The sequence below is a fragment of the Cottoperca gobio genome, chromosome 14, assembly GCF_900634415.1.
Source record: "Cottoperca gobio chromosome 14, fCotGob3.1, whole genome shotgun sequence".
Lineage (NCBI taxonomy): Eukaryota > Metazoa > Chordata > Actinopteri > Perciformes > Bovichtidae > Cottoperca > Cottoperca gobio.
The window spans coordinates 7,810,363-7,830,901 of record NC_041368.1 but is presented as its reverse complement, the minus strand read 5'-3'; the positions used below and the strand labels follow the sequence as shown (position 1 = coordinate 7,830,901).

General features: G+C 38.9%; 2 protein-coding genes across 10 annotated transcripts in view; both read left to right on the top strand.

Moving 5' to 3' along the window:
- Positions 1-4,975, top strand: part of sptbn2 (spectrin, beta, non-erythrocytic 2) — a 50,545-nt gene extending 45,570 nt beyond the window's left edge. For 4 of the 7 annotated variants that reach the window (XM_029447384.1, XM_029447388.1, XM_029447383.1 and 1 more), the window contains 4 exons: positions 872-1,047; positions 1,341-1,514; positions 1,655-1,700; positions 1,832-4,975. In XM_029447384.1, the coding sequence (XP_029303244.1) occupies positions 872-1,047; positions 1,341-1,514; positions 1,655-1,700; positions 1,832-2,041 (606 nt within the window). In that variant the 3' untranslated portion in view covers positions 2,042-4,975. The remainder of the gene's footprint in view (positions 1-871; positions 1,048-1,340; positions 1,515-1,654; positions 1,701-1,831) is intronic. The other 3 variants (XM_029447389.1, XM_029447385.1, XM_029447390.1) reach the window with 1 other exon arrangement.
- A 3,034-nt stretch (positions 4,976-8,009) lies between these two features.
- dpf2 (double PHD fingers 2) lies at positions 8,010-19,126 on the top strand. 3 transcript variants are annotated; one of them, XM_029448238.1, is made up of 12 exons: positions 8,010-8,109; positions 9,505-9,665; positions 10,599-10,706; positions 11,390-11,568; positions 11,648-11,740; positions 11,853-11,931; positions 12,943-12,984; positions 15,096-15,233; positions 15,356-15,487; positions 15,603-15,715; positions 15,801-15,882; positions 16,837-19,126. In XM_029448238.1, exons 1-12 carry the CDS (start codon positions 8,078-8,080, stop codon positions 16,911-16,913), a joined length of 1,236 nt encoding a protein of 411 aa, XP_029304098.1. In that variant the 5' UTR covers positions 8,010-8,077; the 3' UTR covers positions 16,914-19,126. The 3 variants fall into 3 exon arrangements, with proteins under 3 accessions (XP_029304098.1, XP_029304099.1, XP_029304100.1); XM_029448240.1 differs by lacking the exon at positions 8,010-8,109 and adding an exon at positions 8,154-8,285; XM_029448239.1 differs by lacking the exon at positions 12,943-12,984.
- The last annotated feature ends 1,413 nt before the right edge of the window (positions 19,127-20,539 follow it).

The window sequence follows — 20,539 nt, the reverse complement described above, 5'->3', positions numbered from 1 at the left end:
GTGAGTCCCATTGCTGTTTTAAAGGCATGACGCAGCTTCATGAACAGATCGTTCTCATGGATCAATCTGCTGTTGTGCTCATATTGACCAGGACAGGAGTGACTGTAGATGTGAAGAGTTGTAAATGTGGTGATACATGTAGCCAATTTTATATGTAGCTTGTTTTAGTCTTTCCCTACATGTGTACACTTCCTGTGATACGTGTGAACGTCCTTTGATGGAGTCATTTGTAGAAAAAGGGTTATTGAGGAAAACAAGGAAAGTCTCCTTAGTTGATAATAGTCTGTGGATTTTGTATTTATGAGTCCTGTGGAAAATAGAAGCCAGAATACTTCATCTAAGAAACGTGGAGGACGTTAGAATTGAACTGTAGTTGAAAGTGTTGATGTATGTTTTTTTCTGTGTTGCAATGTAGAGTTCTAAATGATTAATTTAAGGTTGTTTAATGAATTACTGAGATTTAACTAAAGAGACGAAGGTTATTTTAAAATAGTCTCTTTTTTTGCAATCTGCCTCCGTTTCAAAAATAATCTGTTCTTCGGTTACTTCAGTACATTTTGAATTTTCTTTATTTTTTTACATTTGAACTATCCATGCTCAGTGTAGCATGCATGCATGTGTGGTTATTTTAATTGTATGTCTTCCCACGTGAGTGACTGTAATTGTCCTGTTAAACATCAGTGTACCGTGTGATTATGTGGATCCACGCTATGCTGTTATCTCAGGTAATCATACAGTGCCGTCAAAGCAAGCGTCATCATGGCTTTTTCTATGTATGGCTGTGAATGGCTGCTTTGCTGCTCACTGCTTCCATCCAGTCGTGTGTTTTTCTACCTCCTCACCACCATTCATGTTCTGGTTTGCACCACAGGGCTCAGAGTCTGAGTCAAACGGGCCAGGTAGGGACAGCGGGCTGGCATCCTCTCGCCTTGAGCCTTCTGCCACGTTACCGAGCCGGGGGGGAGCAGAGTCTGAGCCAGACACCATGGAGGGGATGCTCTGTCGAAAACAGGAGATGGAGTCCCACAGCAAAAAGGCAGCTAGCAGGTGTGTTGGTCAAACATTAAGTCGACACAGAAAGGCCAATGAGGACTTGATTTCTGTAAAAACAAATGATTGAAATAGTTCATTTCTGGAAAACTAAGTTGGTTGTGTCTAATGTCATTCTAATTAGTTTTAACGGCCTGCCTGTCAGACTCTGTACAACTCATGTGTCTACCTTATGTTATCTGATTTTGTTTAATCTGTTATTTCTTTTAAAGTTGTGTGATGCAGTGTTACTACCTTTCTAAGAAAGTCAAAGAACCATATGTCCTAATCCTTTTCTTTGCTCCCGAAAGGTCCTGGCAGAACGTGTACTGTGCCCTACGAAAAGGAAGTCTCGGTTTCTATAAAGACGGCAAGAGCGCTAGCAACGGCATTCCATACCACGGAGAGGTACCCATCAGCCTCGGAGAGGCTGTGTGTGAGGTAGCCCACGGCTATAAGAAGAGGAAATTTGTATTCAAGCTCAGGTGAGAATAGACTTGGCAACTAGAAACATCACAACAAGGATTCCCGATATAGTACGGTTGTCTCTTGTTATAAAATGAGAGGTGATTAAATAGTGATATGTATATCTGACTAATGGTTTATATCTCCAACACTGTGTCAGCAGGCTAGGGGATGGAAAGGAGTACCTGTTCCAAGCAAAGGATGAGGTGAGATGTACAGAACAATAGTAAAAATATATAGTTAAATACAAATAATGTTTGTGTTGAAATAATCTTGTTGGTGTGTTGTGACTCTGCTTGATGATGGTGAAGTGTAAGAATGTTTTTTTTGTTCAAAGGCGGAGATGAGCTCCTGGATCCGCTCCATCATCAGCTCCATTCCAACAGGATCAGACTCGCCCGTCGGTCCGCGGGCCCTCAGCCGCGCCATGACGATGCCTCCCATCTCCCCCAGCTCAGGTGACACCGGAGGTGTTACCATGCGCAACAAAGATGGGAAAGACAAGGATCGTGAGAAGAGGTTCAGCTTCTTTGGCAAGAAAAAATAGAACACTTCAAAATCGATGGAAACTACATTTGTCAAAATTTCAAAGAAACTAAAGCAGGCAGAAAGTACAAACAGGTCACACAAACACACTGCTCTCAGTGCAGGCCCCGAGGAATTTGTCGACAGCTACTGTATGTGGCTTACAGAGAACTTTGTTTCTTTTCTTTCTCTCTGATTTTCTCCCTTGCCAGTTTTATCCGTCATTTACTTTTTCGTTCACCCAAGTCATATTTCGCATTTAGCTGCACCCAACAATGAAAGCCCTCAGCCATTATTAGTCGGAGTCAGTGGTTTGCATTAGCAGGGATTCAGGCCCAGTTCAGTTCCAATCCACCAAAGATCAGCACGAATATGTTCTCCTCAGTGAGTCTTGACTCGCTGAGCCGTTTTGAAGCCATGCGACTAATAAAACAATGGATGGTGGCTTTCCATTGTGGTGCACGCAGGTTTTATTTCCCCGCTTTAAAGCGCTCTCTCTCTTTTTGGGAAGGATCACATCAGTCTCTTTTTCTGTTCTTGGTATTGATGTTATTAACCTGACCGATATTATTGCTATTATTATTATTATTATTATTATTATTATTATTATTTATCTTTTGCTATTGCTGGTTTGAGAAAACAAACTAATTAATTTTCCAGTAGATGATCTTGATTCATGTTGTGAAGAGAAACACATTTGGTTAAACTAGTGGAGAATGTTGGGCTTGCCCTTGTATGTATTATTATTATTTTTTTTAGGAATGACAGTTGATGAGGTGTTTTGAGAAAAAAATAAAGCTCATTGAATTTTAGCAGTGTGCAGTAAGTGATCACAAGTTTCATTGGGAAAATGATATATATATATATATATATTTAATAAGTGGTTTTATTTTTTATTTTGTCTCTAATTTTGCCTGTATTTGATTATTTCTTTTGAGTGATCTTTTCTGCTTGATTTTCGACTTTCTTTTTTTTCTGTACAAAGCAGAGAAGATTAGTTTTCTAGTGTGTGTGCGTGTGTGAGTGTGAGTTGTGGTGCTGTGGATTTTGCACGTTTATGTTATTCCTGATCAAACGTGGCCAGATGAATGCTGCTTTTTGGTCCCGCAGACTAAACCCAGACAAACACAAAATAATATGACTGAAATTATTTCATAAAATCAGCTTTTTCTTTGCTTCTGGTTTTCATTATATGTAAGCTGACATTACCAATGAAGTTCCTCCAGACGGTTTCACTATTTCTGTTTTTTAGTCTTCTAATATCTATTTCTGTTCTCTATCTACTGGTATGAAGGCATGGGGGCAGTTTGTAGATAAAACGCTGAATCACATTTTCTGTGGCGGACGCAGAGATGCGAGCAGGACAGATAGACTGGTCTCATTAGGTGAAGTGAGGGCTTGTGGAAGTGATATTGGACAGGAAGTGAAGAATGCGCTTTGTGCTACCCACCCTCCATTCGAACAGTCATAAAGGAAGCTTTCGTAGTACGAAGATAAGAATGTTAAAAATGTGCCCTGTGGCAATGATCTAATGTATGTCAGTGGATTATATATGCAGGTACAATATGAATCACAGTAACCATGTGAAGCTCTGCTCACTAGTGGAAGCAGAGAGGGGAAAATCCTAAATTGTCTCTAAGACGAGCTTTGCGCTCTTGCGTATGTGGCATGACTTCATGTAGGTTTATACTTGTATGTGTCTCATCATTGCCATCTATTCTCTTCGTGTTGATGTACTCTGAAAACGTGAGATCACTTCATATCCAGGGTTGGAGAGCAACTAATTATATGTAATTGGCATTTGCAGTAATCCAAAACAAGATAATGGCAATCCAATATAGTTAATGTAAAAAATAAAATGTGTTTATTAGTTTCCTCAAATAGGGTACGTATTTGACACAAGGGCATTTACAGTATATTGTGAGACTGTAGGCAGTAGTGCAATTTTATATAAATTGGATGTTAACTGTTATAGTCGTCACTTAAATCCAAGTTTTAATTTGCCTTTTCTAACTGCCAAAATGCAACAGGAGGTTACTGGATAACAATTCTGAATTCAAGAGGCTTATGGATATTGTAGGCAGGTTGCAAGTAATCAATTATCTGTAATTTATTACACCTTGAAAGCAACTCTTTAAAACTGGTAATTGCCTGGATGTGTACACCATGCCTTGGAGGCCACAGGAATGTCGCACCAAACTGTTGTGATAACACAAACAGCTGGAAGTAAAGTGGCTGCAGTTTAAACAGGTTGGCCTTATTTATCAGATGAATGTGGAACCAGTGATCGCTCAAATCAAAGACCCTCCACGCCAGAGAAGAGAAATATCTGAACATCTACTTTGAGACTATTGAACAGTTGACTTGGTTCATACTGACTGCCTTGTCTCTGTCAGTGGAATTTTGTATTTTGGGTGTGTGCCGCAGCTCCCAGTTTAAGTAGCCTTAAACTTAAGCTACCATCTGGAAGCCAAGTTAGTGAGGTCATTGCATACATAAGTGAGCCAACGCAGTTTGTGTACATTGTGCACAATATCGAATGGAGGAGTCATTCTTCCCCAGTTAATGAGCTGTTTTTAGTGACTATTGCTACCTTTTCTCTGCTCTAGACATCAGATACAGCATCCAGTTGATGTTAGGGACTTCAAGTTTAAAGGTCACACAGTGTATTTTCTTATCAGCTCATTTGAATGTGAATGATTCAAATTAGTTTGGCCAAATTGGTCATGTGAAGCAAAAATATTTCTCATACTTGATATACTGTACACACGCTCACACATTAAAACTGTACTGTATATTTTATGCAGAATGACCCTGGCAATCCAGTCTGGTGGAAATGTCCTCAGCTGGCTGTGATTTGACGTTGCGTATGGCATCCTTTAAAAAAAAAAAAAAAATGGCATTGTGCTACTGGTGAGCTTTGACCGGAACATGGGAAGTAATGTATTATTGATGTCAAAGAGATGAGTTTTTGGTTAAGAGAGTACTTGTAACAATGGAGCACTTAATGAAGAAAAAACAACAACTTTTACTTGTTAAGTATTAGATATGGGTGAAAACAGACTGGTGATAATTTGAGCTTCCTTTTTTAGAAGAAGGCACGATATTTGCTGTCTAGTGGGAGCTTGTATTTTTTCATCCAGTAGAAGGTCTGTCTTGCAGCATTTGATAAGCCTGTCCTCCTACCTTCATTTCTCATTACTTTTGACGAATGTCTGTTCCTTCCTCTGTAATTCAGAGTTGTTAATACCACTACTATTATTAATTGCTATTATTATCATTATTGCTACTGTTGTTACTATTACTACTACTGTTACTAATGCAACTTATTATTGCAAAAATTATAACTGCTGTCCATTTTCAGGTACGGTGTCTGTAATACCAGACCCTTCCACACGATGTCAGTGTGCTGTGGAGCATTTTCATTTCAAATCGAAAATAATGTTTGTTGACTTGTGTATCTACATCTAATATTAGGAATAATAAAACATGGTTTAATCAAAATCATGATATTGTTTGGGGGTTTTTTATGATTAAAAAAAAAAGTTACACTTCCAGCTTCTATTAGGTGCACAAGAGGGGACAAGTTGAATATTTGAACTATGGTCAACTCATAAAATGCAGATTTTTCATCCATGACTCAAGCTGTTCGATTATGTATTTCAATAAACATCAAATAAATGTAGTCGTCAAAATGTTATCAGCGTTTTCCAGAAAACCTTGTCTGTGGTGTTGTTGGGACTCATTATGGGTTGGCATACCATACTGAGATTATGTTTAGTTTTCTTCCTACATAAAATTAAGAACAGATATCCTGATTTTTAGTCCCTAGTGTGGATCAGGATCTGAAAAAGATGAATCGCACATTTCCCATAATGCAACTCAATAGCACCTGTAAAAATAGTCTGGCCTCCCAAATGGTCACTTCTCTCAAACCCCACATCCTGGGTTTGTTAGGCGGACTTCTCGTACTTTGGAAAGCTCACTTCAGAGCTGTCCCTAATACGAGTTAGCTGAACCTCAAAAACTGATGGCGAGCAGAGTGCGTTCATAATTTTAAAATGAAAACAATATTAGTATTATTCTGTTCTGTGTTCACATGTTACTACAGTAGCCTACATGTCAAATAAAGTTCTTGCTGTGTGGGTGTGTAGAGGATGTGGACAGCTGCTGCAGTGCTGTCCTTGATGACTGATGCAACTGCAGCACATGAGGTTAAGAATGATCGAGTAATGACAAACATACGGTAGGTTTAGGATGAATCGGTGCATGCTGGGAAGGATGTCATCATCTACAGAGCAGAGCAAACCTTCAGTGAGAGAAACCAGTGGTTTTAATCTCTTTACTGGAGGTTGAAAAAATGGGAGAAGATGAGGATGGTGGTCAAAGAAAGACCTCAGAAGAATAATGCAAGATAACATAATCTAAAAGTCTATATTGAGAAAGAAATCCTTTCAAAATATCACATTAAGACACCAAGACCTCGAGGAGCACCATAGAAAAATCAATGCTGTGGTTTGGTATCAACATTTTTAATATTTGGAGATTTCTGTAGGAATTAAATTTTTTGCCAATCAGACGACGGGCACTTATTTTCTGAAAATTGCTCAGAAACCCCCGTCAATCAATCCTGCGGGTCTCAGCCTTATCTTCGCTTATAAATCTGTAAATGTAAAACATTAACAATAGCTCTGTTTTATTCAAGTGCCCCAGTAAACTGTGACAGTGAGCCAGAATGTGCAATACCTGGACCCTGAAACTGAAACAGCCATCATTGATTTTCTTACTCACACCTCTGATTTTCACACTGTGACATGTTAAAATGTCTTCCATGCAAAAGGTTTAAGTTGTCCTGCCCTAACAGGAGCAACAAAACTAACAGAAGAGAGAGGGAGATGTCAATAAAGCTCTGTTTGTACATAGTCCTGAGAGGTCTGATCAGGCAGCATACGTGCAATCCAGTGCTGGACAGTAACTAATTCATGACTTTTTATTCCACTACTATTTATTTGATAATTTGAAGATTCAGACTCAGATTATTGATCAAATATATATTCAACAAATAATGTATCATGTATTATTATAGGTTACGATAAACTGTATTGATCGGTGAAATTTACAAGCTACATTTCAGTTAATAAAGTAAAACAAAAAATGGTCTCAAATGCATCAATAATCATAAAACAATACTATCTTGTGATAAAATCATACCAGCCGCGAAGCCAAATTGGGCCAGAGGCGTAAAGTTGTTGGCAATGGCCCCTTCCTCACTTCCTACCCCACTACTTCTGGCGCCCTTGCTCGGACCACACCCATCTTTGAACTTGGCCTATATTTTGATCTCAACTACACATCTGTGCAGTTCTGTGAGACCAAATCGGACCAGGGGCGAAAAGTGGGAGCAGAAAGTTGGGGAGGGGGCAACGGTCCCTTTGCCCCCCTTACTAGGACCCCACCCATCTTCTAATTCGACATTCATTTTGATCAAGTTTTGTGATTTTTTTCTGACATTAGTGGAGATAAATATGTACACTTAACACAGCAAAGTGTTGCATAACTATCAGTCTTCTAACTATCACTAGAATTTGTTCTCTCCACCTTTCGTTTTTTAATTGTGCACATGCTCATATATTACATTTTTACATTTTATATTGCCAGTTTGTGTTACAAGGATTATATTATTGCAACGCTCTTATGGTCACAAAATCTGTCCACAGACACATACAAACTCAGACACGCCCACTTGCTCAGACCACGCCCGTATTTGATCTCAACCACACACCTGTAAAGTTTCTGACTGCATCTTGCAAGTTTTGTGAAGGGTTACACACACACGCACACACATATACATATATACAAGGTGGAAACAATACCCTGCTGGTAATTATAACATACATTATTCTGAAATGGGCCGTTGTGCAGAATGAGTAATTTTAATGTTGGTACGTTAAGTCACCGGTAGGGGGCGCTGTGTCTTATGTTCCTTCTCTATCTGCCTACAAGTCCTAACAGAGGGCAACCACTCCCCGCGGCCACTTCCCCCGTGTATTAAAGCAAGATGGCAGCTGTTGTTGAGAATGTTGTCAAACTGTAAGTGTTGGACTTTTCTACACACCTTACACCTGTCTAGTTGACACACACCGCGGTCACATCAGAACGGGAATATGTTCATACAGTTACTGACCGTGTCGCTAGCTAGCTTAGCAACATTTCCACCGACTTAGTAAGGTTAGCCAACGTCGGACCGTCGTGTGTGTTCATATCCTGTAAGTTAGCAGACACGTAGATGACGTTTCTGAAACACGAATTGCGAGTCTGTGTAATACAACTTGCGTCAATTTGTTGATAAATGTATTAGTAGAGATATTATGGCTCCTTGTTGTGTCTTGCGCTGGCCAAACGGCTTCCGCGGTGCTAACGTCAGTTAAGTACAGCAGCTAACGTTAGGTGGCTCTCACGCTAACAAGCTGTGGCCACAACGTTGTTAGCGCAGGCTGGAGAGCTGTGGCCAACTACTTCAAAATGAATGAAAGACTGGCCTTGAATATCACGCATTTCGTCTCGTCTCGAGACTGCAGATATCACATTTCTATTTTGCATATAGTTACTCTTTGGGGATGTAAGTTAAAGTTGTCAGTGACCCGTACCCAGTTCTACTAAAACGTGCTTCCATTTCCGTTGTTTTTGCACAGGTGGTTGATTTGAGACGTTTTACGGTAATTACAAGCATTTAGCCCTTAGTAACCATGGTAACATATGGAAATGTGTCAATAAACCCTATTTTGATTTTTAACTTCTCCAATGGTTATGTGTATGACCCTTGCCAACTCATTATTTAAATCCTGTCCTGGTAACATAGTAATGTAGAAACTGTTATTCATGGCCTTAAAATGAGAAATATTCACAAACATGGCGATCTTTCACATTTTATGTTATTTATAATAGATTTATGAGTTGGACACAATCACTGTTTAGAACTATTTTCAATGTAAAAAGTCTACAATAACAGAAAGGCAACACAGATACTTAGCACTTTAAGCTATCTCTTGTATAGAACATGCTTTTTTAAAAGCTATTATTATCCTTAAAATAAGGATATGGAAGAGATGCAGGCCTTAGCTTTCCTAAAAGGTAATATGCTGACAGCCTTATTTGAGTATATTTATGTTGAAAAGACAGCACCCTTGTGACTGCTGTCTACCAAGCTCTTTGTTGTTGATGTACCAACAAAAGAGCACCTGCTGTTGCACTCTCACTAATGATTTAGTCTGAAGTACAAAGACATTGTCTTGTAAGTGAGCAGTTTTTCTAAGGTTGCAGGCAGCACATTGGAGAAAGACAACAGGCTTTGAACTAAACTGACATAAAACTACAAATGTTGAACTAAGACAGCACTGGTTTTGAAATATCCACACCTGCTGATGTTTGGTGTTTTAACCATAATAGACTGAATAACAAGCATCTGGCTCTGGTTTGTGGTGTCAGGTTGGGAGAGCAGTACTACAGAGACGCCATGGAGCAATGTCATAACTACAATGCAAGGCTCTGTGCTGAGAGGAGTGTCCGAATGCCGTTCCTCGACTCTCAGACAGGTGTGGCTCAGAGCAACTGCTACATTTGGATGGAAAAGAGACACAGGGGACCAGGTGAGACGCTCAAAATGTAGTGTGCCACAGAATGCACCGTATGCTTCCCTATAGGATCTACATTTTTAGTTTATTCAGTCCGATTTGTTGAACATTTTTACAAGATCAATGTCTAGGGTGAAATATCTCTTTTGAAAGCAGGGATGCACAATACGGATTATTACCTGCTTCTCATAGCTGATACCAATAAAATAACTGATCATTTCCAGCCATGACAGCCGCTGGGATTGTTTTGAGTGAGTCTGTGTGTGTGTCATCATAGCATAATGTTGTCATGGAGACACCTACTGTAGCGCTCCTGATTTTGCGTCACAAAACTTTGCAAGTGTGTGTGTTTGAGATTTTATTTGTTATATGAAGGCTGAATTGGAAGACAGATGTTGTCGTATCAAGGGCCCCAAAAAATAGGGGGGTATGAAGTAAGGAAGGGGCCAATTGCCACCCAACTTTACGCCCCTGGTCAGATTTGGCGTCAGCGCTGGTGTGATCCCATTGCAAGATGGATTCTAGTTTCATATTTTTGTATTTGAAAAATAAGTTTATCACCTGTAGTTTATCGACACGTGAAGGTAAGAAAGGATGGATGGATAATTTAATATTCCATAGCTCTGACCTAACCAAATCTAGATTAAATCACTTTTGGTAACACAAAAATAACAATAGAATAAAAAAAATAATTTCCCATTGTTTGCTTATAATTTATCAGCCCAATATGAAACGGGAGCGATGGGTACAAGATTGCAAGGAGGTTTGTTTTAGCTTCACTTTAGATGAAAATGGCTTGTTGGCATATTGTCATTTCACCGTCCTCCTCTCTTTCATGTTTTTTTGAAGAACTTTTTGAAATGGCATAAAACAGTAGAAAGAAAAATGTCTGTATTAAAATAGGTTCAGTGTTATGTACCCCTATACATCTTTTCTGATGTCCCTCAGGTATGGCTCCAGGGCAGCTCTATACCTACCCATCCAGGAGGTGGAGGAAGAAACGACGATCTCATCCTCAAGAGGACCCTCGGCTGATCTTCCCTCCTGTCAAGTCAGGTAACACATCTTCCATCTCAGATCAACCTTCTCTTAAAGTGTCAACCTTTAAGAGGAAATCGATAAAAGGTTATGCTTTCCAGACTTTTTAAAAAGCCCTGCAAGATTTCACACTGTGCTGTAATGAAAAAGAACATATATTTTATCCTCTTGTAGTAATAATTTATTAATGAGAGGTAGGGGTGTCGGGATACATCAGTATTGACGATAACCTTGATATTGATATCATGTTAATAATTCACATATGATGATATTGTGTAAATAATCCAACGCCTCTAAAATAAATGTCCAACTTCAGTTATGATTACTGATTCCACTCGTATTTTGAGTGTAATTAATTTGCCAAAAAGATACCAAATATACAATTACAAAAAAGTGAAAGATGAATTTGACTGATAGGATTATTATCTTTTTTTAAATTTTCCATAGATATCAAGATATTATTGTTATCATAAATTATTTAGGCCACGATAATCGTGTTGAAAATCTGATATTGAGTCAGCCCTAATGAGAGGTTGTGCTATTTTATTTTTATTCAATAAAATGTTATGTATACCTGTAAGGGCAATTGTATGCATCAGGATGTGCTTCAGTTAGACATGAGAAGCATCTTCTGCTAAAACATACTTCTAAGTGTTTTGCTTTCGTGCTCGTGTCTTACCTCATTCGTGTTTTATTCATAGAGGTAGACGTAGGACTGAAGAAGGACACTCTGTTATCAGCGGATGGCAGCAGCCTGGAGGCCCTGCTGAAGGGGGAGTCCGTGGATAAACGGATGACCACAGAGCTCCGAGGGTCTGAGAAGGATTCTAACCAGAGTGACTTCACCGGAGGCCTGAACCCTGCTGCTCGGATTAGAAAGGTTCTTGTTCTCAACATAAGGCATGAACTATGTTTGGAGTCAAGAGAATGATCACATTTTTCTCATTGCTTCAACATAGAGAATCCTCGAGCCAGATGACTTCCTGGACGACCTGGATGATGAAGACTATGAGGAAGACACGCCTAAAAGAAGAGGCAAGGGGAAGGGGAAGGTAAAAAAAATCCTGCTGTCTGTGCATGATCACACTTTCTCATAAATTCCTCCCGACTCTTTGTGTTTGTTCCAAGCCTGTCTGTCGCCTCTAATAATGTCCGTGTCCTCAGGGTCGAGGAGTGGGCAGTAACAGGAAGAAGCTGGACACAGCGGCACTGGAGGACCGAGACAAGCCGTACGCCTGTGACAGTAAGTCAGAGCAGAGGGTCACTGCAGATGTAATGTTTTGAATACAAGACGTTTGCTCGCGTCCTCATTCTTTATCGCCTCCCTTTTCATCCTCTCTCCTTTCTCTCCATGTTCTCCTCTTTCTGCTCTTTGTTAGCAAAATTGGAAACCGCTAATATTGATCAAGGGTACAGTGATCAAGAAGCTTTAGACCAAATATTTTTTTATATATACATTTATACACATATACATTTATTTACACTATTTCACGTAAATGTTCTAAATGTGTTCCAGTGTATTTCCTGTTTGTGAATAACATCATCTGACAGGTAACAGAAACGCTCTATACACTGATGTTTAAATCATTTGCTTATCCACTATGTTATATATTTGAGATTTTATTTTTATATTAGGCATTGATAGCCTACAGTTTATTTACCGGCCTGTTAAAAATGTAGAAATTAGCACAACTGACGTTATTGTAAAAGTAAACGGCACAATACTGTTTTAGGCTTTAGCCTAATTATAATTTGAACTACTGTAAACTACATTTTATTTTACAAGAGTATAAAATAAAAAGTAAAGCATTTGATTCAGTAGAGTCAGTCTGTAAAGTTATGCAAGTAGCAAAGCTCACTGTTTCATTACTTTATATTCACGTAATAAATGTAAATTAGATGGAAATCTGCTTGAAACAGTCGACCGTAAGACTGTAAGAGGTTTCCAATGTGTTTCTAAAGCTAGTCAGGGCTCAGCTGTTTTTATTTTTGTCTTTATGATATCATACATTTCTAGTGTCATTTCTTTAACTTGCATTTCAAATCTTTCCATGAGCACGGGGAAATGTTTCTTCCAATTCTTTGGTATTGTCAGACTATGCATCTGTACTGCTTGATGTGTTTGTTTTCCTTTTTTTGTGAAGCCTTTTCACTTTGAGCTGCTGACTGACTGACTGATCCTCCGTCGGTCTATGAGCTTATTTCTCTGAGTCTCTGTCTGTGCTCTCTCTTCTCCTTTTCTTCTCTCTTTCAGACACTATCAAACAAAAGCATATTTCAAAACCTTCTGAACGAGGTATATTGCTCTCATTCCTTTTTACTCCTGTCTACCTTGTCTTTTGTCTTCACTGCCCGTTTTTATCTGTCCATGTTACCAAATAAATGTCTCTCTGTGTAGTTCAGTTCATTCGGTGAATGTTTTGTTCTATATCATTTACTTAAATCAATTTAATTAAATAGATTTAGAAAAGGTCAAAACCATGTTATCAACCCCAATAAGATGTAGTCTGTAATCGGTCCTTTCAGTTTACAAAAGATAATCTGTGTTCGCCCCTCAATCTGGCCCTGAACGTCCCACAGATTTAGATAAGAGGCTGAATCCTGCTTCTCTCTTTGTCTTTTGTCTCACTTTTCGATGTGTGCAATTTGACTGCATTACAGTGTATTCCTTGCTTTTCCCCATTTATTCCTCTTCACCACCTCAGCACCCTGTAAAGTTTCGTTCCACGTGTTTTAGAGTGATCTGCTGCTTTAGTTTTAAGTCGGTTTGATGCCTGTTGAATTTGAGTGTTTTTCAAATCTTTATTCTGCCACTGCACACAATCACTTGGCATGTGCCTAACTTTGTCTTTAGCGACTTCACCAAGATGCTCTGGCGAAAAAGACCAACCGCTCCTTTAAATGACAGTTGTAGATAAGAACGTTGGCCTTTAAGGGAAATGAAAATTAGAGAAAGAATGGAACTGAAAGAAGAAGTCGTTTGTCTTTGGGCGTTATCTTATGACAAACCTCACACGCTCCGTGTGACGACGTCTGCACACAGTGGTATCTTTGTCCTTCCTGAAGTCAGTGAATCCTCTTTACCCAATCCCCCCGGCTTGTCTTACTCCATAGATTATTATAATACAAATTCAGATCAGAAATATTAGTTATCAGAGCAACTGTTAAAATATTTTTAATGTCAACCTACAGAGGTCATATACACACAAATGTATTTTTGAGAGGGATGGACATATGAAGTGAAATGAGTAATGTCAACGCTGGAGGGTATGTCACTCTTAGTTAGAACCATTGTTGTAAAGATCTGCCGATGTGTGGTGCTTACAGCGGCAAAGATGTTATCTCAAAGCTGTGCTTAAACACATGGCCACCGCAGAGCTTAAGCCGAGAGGATGTAATGACACACGTCAGTGACTCAGAGCGTGTTCTTCAGCTTCCCAAACGGCTTCATTATTCTCCATCTTTCCCTTTAATTTCATTGCTAATGGCTTCAGTTATTTAACGAAAAGCAGGATATCACAGAAACATGTTTGGTTTTTAAGGGATTTTCCTGCTGTTCTATAACGAATAATCACTTCACTACAGCAAACGGGAAAATGTAGCCAGACCAGATATTTATTTATTTTATTCCGTGCATTCTTATTCCTGGTTAAAGCTTCAAACCCACAATGCAAATCTGCTGACTGTTCAGTTTGAGTGTGTTATGCTGTTAGTGGCTAATGTAGCCTTGAAGGTGGGCTACAGAAATCTGCTCACTCCTCTGTAACTCCACACCTCCAGATTCTTTTCATTTTCACACTTAGTCTTCAGCCCAAATCGTCGCTGACTCCAGTGACATCACTTGAGACTTTGCGCAGCTCAGGAGCCACAAAAGGCTTTACACAACTTCTTTTCACATGTATTCCCCGAGGGCTGTAAACAGACTTTGATGTGTGAAATGGTTAACTTTAAAGATATTGCACAGGTCTAATCATCTGAACATTGTTATTATTAGTCTTTTATTATTATTTCCTTTTGTGTGTGTGTGTGTGTGTGTGTGTGTGTGTGTGTGTGTGTGTGTGTGTGTAAATGTATCATTTTCGATTATTACTGTTATGGACATTCTGCATAGACCACGCTCATGGACAGTTACCGTTGAACTCACTAAATTCTCTAAAATGAATCTGCCCCACAATTAGTGCATTATCATAAATGATAGCTACTAAATACAAGAATCTGGACAATAGAAATGATGCAATGGTAGAAAGTATTTATGTTCCTCTCAGCTGAGCTATTAAAAGATTTTTGTCAGAAGTAAAAAGTTCTCCTGAGTAACCCCCCCCTTTCACCACAGACTTTGTATAACATGGACTTTACTCATGGATTCTTTGTTTTCATACACGTTGTGTTTTCTGCTTTTGGTGGCAGTCTGTGGGAAGCGTTACAAGAACCGTCCTGGCCTGAGCTACCACTATGCCCACTCCCACCTGGCCGAGGAGGAGGGTGAAGAAAAGGAAGAGATGGAGGTCAACGAGCCCGCCCTGCCGCTGCCCAATGAGCCGAAAAGTAAGAGATTATTCAAAGTCTTCAGAGATTTCACCTTTTTAAATTGCTGGGTTCAAAGTAGAGCTGGATCTTTGAGAAACTGTACACTAATGCACTCTGGGTGTTTTCATCTTGTTTCTCAGTTCCCAAGAAAGGCCCAGACGGTCTTGCGTTGCCTAATAAATACTGTGATTTCTGCCTGGGAGACTCCAAAACCAATCACAAGACTGGCCAGTCAGAAGAGCTGGTGTCCTGCTCCGACTGCGGACGCTCAGGTACGTTTAGAGTGGAATAGAGTAGCAACAAGGGAAACAACTGTTAATTTATGCAGCTGAAACTGAAGGAATCAGTTGCAGCAAAGTGAAGCGATCAACATTATTGTACACGCAGGCCACCCGTCCTGCCTGCAGTTCACTCCTGTAATGATGGCTGCTGTGAAGACGTACCGCTGGCAGTGCATAGAGTGCAAGTGCTGCAACATATGCGGCACCTCAGAGAATGACGTGAGTTCACCTACATTCACATGTTGTATTGTAGAGTGCTGAAGTCTGATGTGTAAAGTGTTCTTGTTGTCCCGTCTTCTTCCAGGATCAGCTTCTGTTCTGTGACGACTGTGATAGAGGCTATCACATGTATTGTATCAACCCCCCCATGGCTGAACCTCCAGAGGGTGAGTTCACCACACGTGTAAAAACCAAAGTCAAATCTGAGCAGAATGTATCAATAAAAAGCACCTTAGTGACGGATGAAGAACTATGTTTGAAAAGCCAAAATATGTGGGATGTTTTTGTCTCCGTATCAATACAACAATGACAAGTCTCTACTTTATTCATTACCTTCATTTGAGAAATAGAATCAGGCTTTCTACAAAACCTTTATTCTCATTTAACAATAGAGATAAATGTTGTCTAAAAGTCCAAAAGTGGCAAACATTTTTATAAAAGTCAGGTACTATTTGATCAAAGAAGAAAATAAGAAGATTACAAATCTGACGAGACATTTGATGCCAACTTCGCCACGTTTGTGATACTCGTACATGCACATTTCATTCAGTACCAAAGAAGTATTGAGGTTCAATATCCAGCAGCGCTCAAGACTAACTTTTAAAAGTGGAATCAGCTTTTGGTTGCCGAAACAGAAAATACCTTTACTATTTATTATACGTCAGCTTCACCATGTGATATAAGAATAAAAGCTTTATTACAGTAACCAAACTAAATTCTTTGTAGTTTATGTTTATCTGATACTTTACAGACTCTTAAGTGTTATCAGTCAAGCCAGATGAGTAAACGCACATGCATCGTTGTCACATGCAGCATTGTCTGGGTCTGATTCTGACTTTTACCGCAATATTTAAATATCACTAATGCAACAAATACTTTAAAACTCTTAAAGTTTGCTGTCCCTATTTTTTATATTGGAGAAAGTAGTCGCCAAAGGGCAAGAATTGGGCTGGAGATTAACTATTAGAATGTGAGAAAATGGCAACCGTCCAGCCGTACTTGTGGGATGGCCTTCCTTCATAAGTCAGATAGTGGGCTGCAGTGTGTACTTGAGGCTCATGTACATACAGCTTTAAACGTCTCTGACATTAATAGATTTTATTTGTTATTTTTGCACTCAGGGAGCTGGAGCTGTCATCTCTGTCTGGACCTTTTGAAAGACAAGGCATCCATATACCAGAACGCCCCACCATCGTGATGGCCGCCTCCCCCCTGCACCACCCATCACTCAACCCTCTGCAGCAGTGGGGTTAACCCTTCATGTCCATGATAAACTCTTCTGCCAAGCTGAGCTCGGAGGGAGTGTGTCCAGAACAGACAATAAATTGTGAAAAGGGAAGTATCTCTTACCAAACTGGCCTCACTTAGCTTCAGATATGACTGTTAAACAGTTCTAAGCTCAGATTCAGCCCCATTGATTTTTATTTTCACCTCTTTGCCACATAGCATATAGATACAGACCATAAATAGCCCACGTCTGACTTCCTGCTCAGTTTTTTTACACCTACACAAAGTTGCTAAAACCTTCTATATCCTGCAATGTACTGATTTTATGACTAGAGCAAAAATAGAGCTTGTTGGAATCAAGCAGCATGCTAGTGCTTGCTCATCGTTTAAAAAGAAAGAAGAGATTTTATAATATTTATATATTTCTATGGTATATAATAGTGTTGCGTATGTACAAATTTGAGAAAAAGAAAGGTTATGTAATGGTCTTTTTTATTAGTGCCCATCTCATCATTATGGAAATATCCACAACCACGTGTTCTTTTATGGCACTGCAGATATTTGGTGATTCTCTTGATAGTCAAAGGGATCTGCGGAGACTGTAAATGATTTTCCATCTCTGGCCACACAGACTTCAAACAAATCAGGAACTATGAATAGAAACCTTGCTGCACTTGTTAAAGTGACTCCAAAAGCTGAGGGACTCCAGGGAGGGCAGCTTAGACTTTAGTCTGGTTGTTGACTCTTGTGTGCTGGTGGCTGATTGTGCTGCACAGAGCTTGAGAGGATGCATGAGGACATAATAATTTGCATGTTTTATTCAGGCTTTGGGGCCTTTTTTGACAAAACTGTAGGCTTTTCACTCTGGTCCTCTGATCTTTGACTGATATGTGTTCCAGTCTAATCGAAAAACCAATCCTACTTGCATTATCAGCCAGGTAAAGGGATAAAAAGCCTTTGTCGCTGTGTTTTAGCAGTTTGCTTGCCATGCACCATATCTGTTGATGTTGTGACACCACTAGATTATTTAATGTTATTGAGAACTATGCGACCTTGCAGATGGTCACTAGCTGACAATGTTAAAGCAATATAGGAGATCCTGTAGGATACTGGGACGACAGGGACTCACGGCAGATAATGTGCGATGCTGTACATTTTCTTTCTCAGAAAATGCTATTTACAGATGAAGGACTGTGGCAACAAATATACAGCTCCATATTGTAAAAAAGATTATAATGTGTATATGTATAGTCCTATGGAAAAACGGCTCTTTTGTTACTGCTTTCATCGTTTTTTTATGCAATGGTTCCTTCTGTGGCGAGGCTAAAAGAAAAGGTCTGGTTACTTTACCTCAAACAGAAACAGTATTTAAAGGGTTGAAATATGCTGTTGATAGACGGGACAAAGGCGGAGGGATACATACTAATGACAGCTGCAGTGTCTGCTTCAATAACTGCATATTCTACAGGTAAACAAGTGCATGCTCAGTAATCGTCTGCACTCTCATATGCTACGTAGTCGTCTCAGCGTTAGCTCGGCAAAGGTGTTGGGAAGCGGTGTAATATAAATTAACCATGCTATCATATTTCAATAGCCAACTAACAATTACTAAAACATTACACAAGTATAACTTGGTTTATTTTCTCATCACGTTTAAACTTAGTTATTTAGAGACGGTGGTTACTAGAATATTTTGCTGGTTGTTTTTCTATTCATGGATGATGTTTGCGTACCTAATGTGTGGGACATTTTGGGACTTAAGTGGAAGTTGCTCTCTAGTTAATCCTGTGATCCAGGGCTCAACAGCTCTCTTCCAAATCTCGAAACAAGAAGCAAAGCCCATAATGTGATTAAGAGACAAATTCTGGAGCTGCACCTTCTACACATGAATGTTTAAGTAATGATGGACCCAGTTACTTTCCACCTTCTAGGCTGCAGTCAGAGGAAAGTCTTGAACAAGAAGGAAGTACACCTGTTGTATTATAATTATATTCATTATCATTGTTTTTAATAGATTATGTTTTTTTGCTCTCAATTTTTGGAAGAAAATTGTTTATGACAACAAATGATGTTTAAACCAAGATCACAGGTTTACAGAGTAGGTGAATTGTTTCATTTGGAATGTGATGGAATGTTTTATTGTACGAAATTTGTCTTCAGGAAATAAAATACTAGGCACTATAACCTACTGACATCTTTTTTTCTGTCTTCCTCATTGAGCATTTGAGAAATTAATGATGGGTTGTGATAATAAAAACATAGACAAATTGTATAATCGCATGAAGAAGCCAGCCTTTTGTTTTATTGAGATATGTGCTTATTTTGAACCAACTGAATACTTGCACCACTAAATGATATGTCAAGTGGTAATTACACACGCACTACAACAACACGAGTTCCTCAAGGCTCATTCTTGGGCCTCTATTCAACACCTACAGTGCATTCAGAAAATTATACTAACTATACTATTACTTTTTTAATGAAAATGTTATGGCATACTATATTATGACAATATTATACTTGTATGACCTATGACTTATGATATACTATGACATTTCTTCATAATTAATATAAAATGTCGTAGTATAGAATGCCATTAAAATGTTATAGTTTAACATGCCATAAAAGTTTCATTATAAATGTAATAGTACTGTATGCCATTAAAAAACACTGAATGTCATAGTATGTGCTAAAAGTGTCATTGTATATTATATCGTAAAGAAATCATAAAATAGTAATGCCATAAAAAATGTTATTAAAAATACAATATGCCAAGATTTTCATAAGGAAATGTCAGAAAAGTTTGCAAGAAAATAAATCATAATAAATGTCAATGTTTAACAGGAAAAAAAAGCAATAATGTAATGGGAGAAACTTATAAACTGTTTATGCTTCAACTCACCAGCCTCAAGCTCCATCCTGGTCTACGGTGTAGTTTTCTCTCCAGTCTGTAAATGTGCTGCAACATTCAGGTCCTTGCAGTATTTATGATCAACATCCCGTCCTAATAAATGCCGCCACAAGAGTGTGCTTATCCAGACAGGTATTTTATTACAATAATACAACCGTAATGAACAACACTGTAGTCTTGTTTGGATAGTTTCCTTTGCTTGTTCAAAGATGTGTTCATGTTCGTCTGATTTCTGGCAGGTTTTTTAAAACAATTTTCTGTTTTAAGATTTTACATATTCAAAGATAAGGAAAGGGTATAGGGTAAGAAACCAAAAGTAAAGATGGAGGCTTGGTTGTTGGTGCCTTTCTTGATAAATATATTATAATGTAAATAAAATACCACACCTACTGGAAACTTGGGCATTTATTTAAACATGTGTGATGCTGTACAGTTGATACAGTAGTATGCATGAGCACTGGCTAAGCCATAAAAAAAATCCATTATCTAGATCAGGGGTGTCAAACATGCGGCCCGGGGGCCAAAACCGGCCCGCCAGAGGGTCCAATCCAGCCCACGGGATGACTGCGAAGTGTAAAAATGTAAACTACTGTTCCAGATACCTGTGATGAAATGTTTCGTGCCTTTGTACATACACTGATCTGTAAGTTGTAATGCACATGTGTAATGATGAACTGAGGCATAAT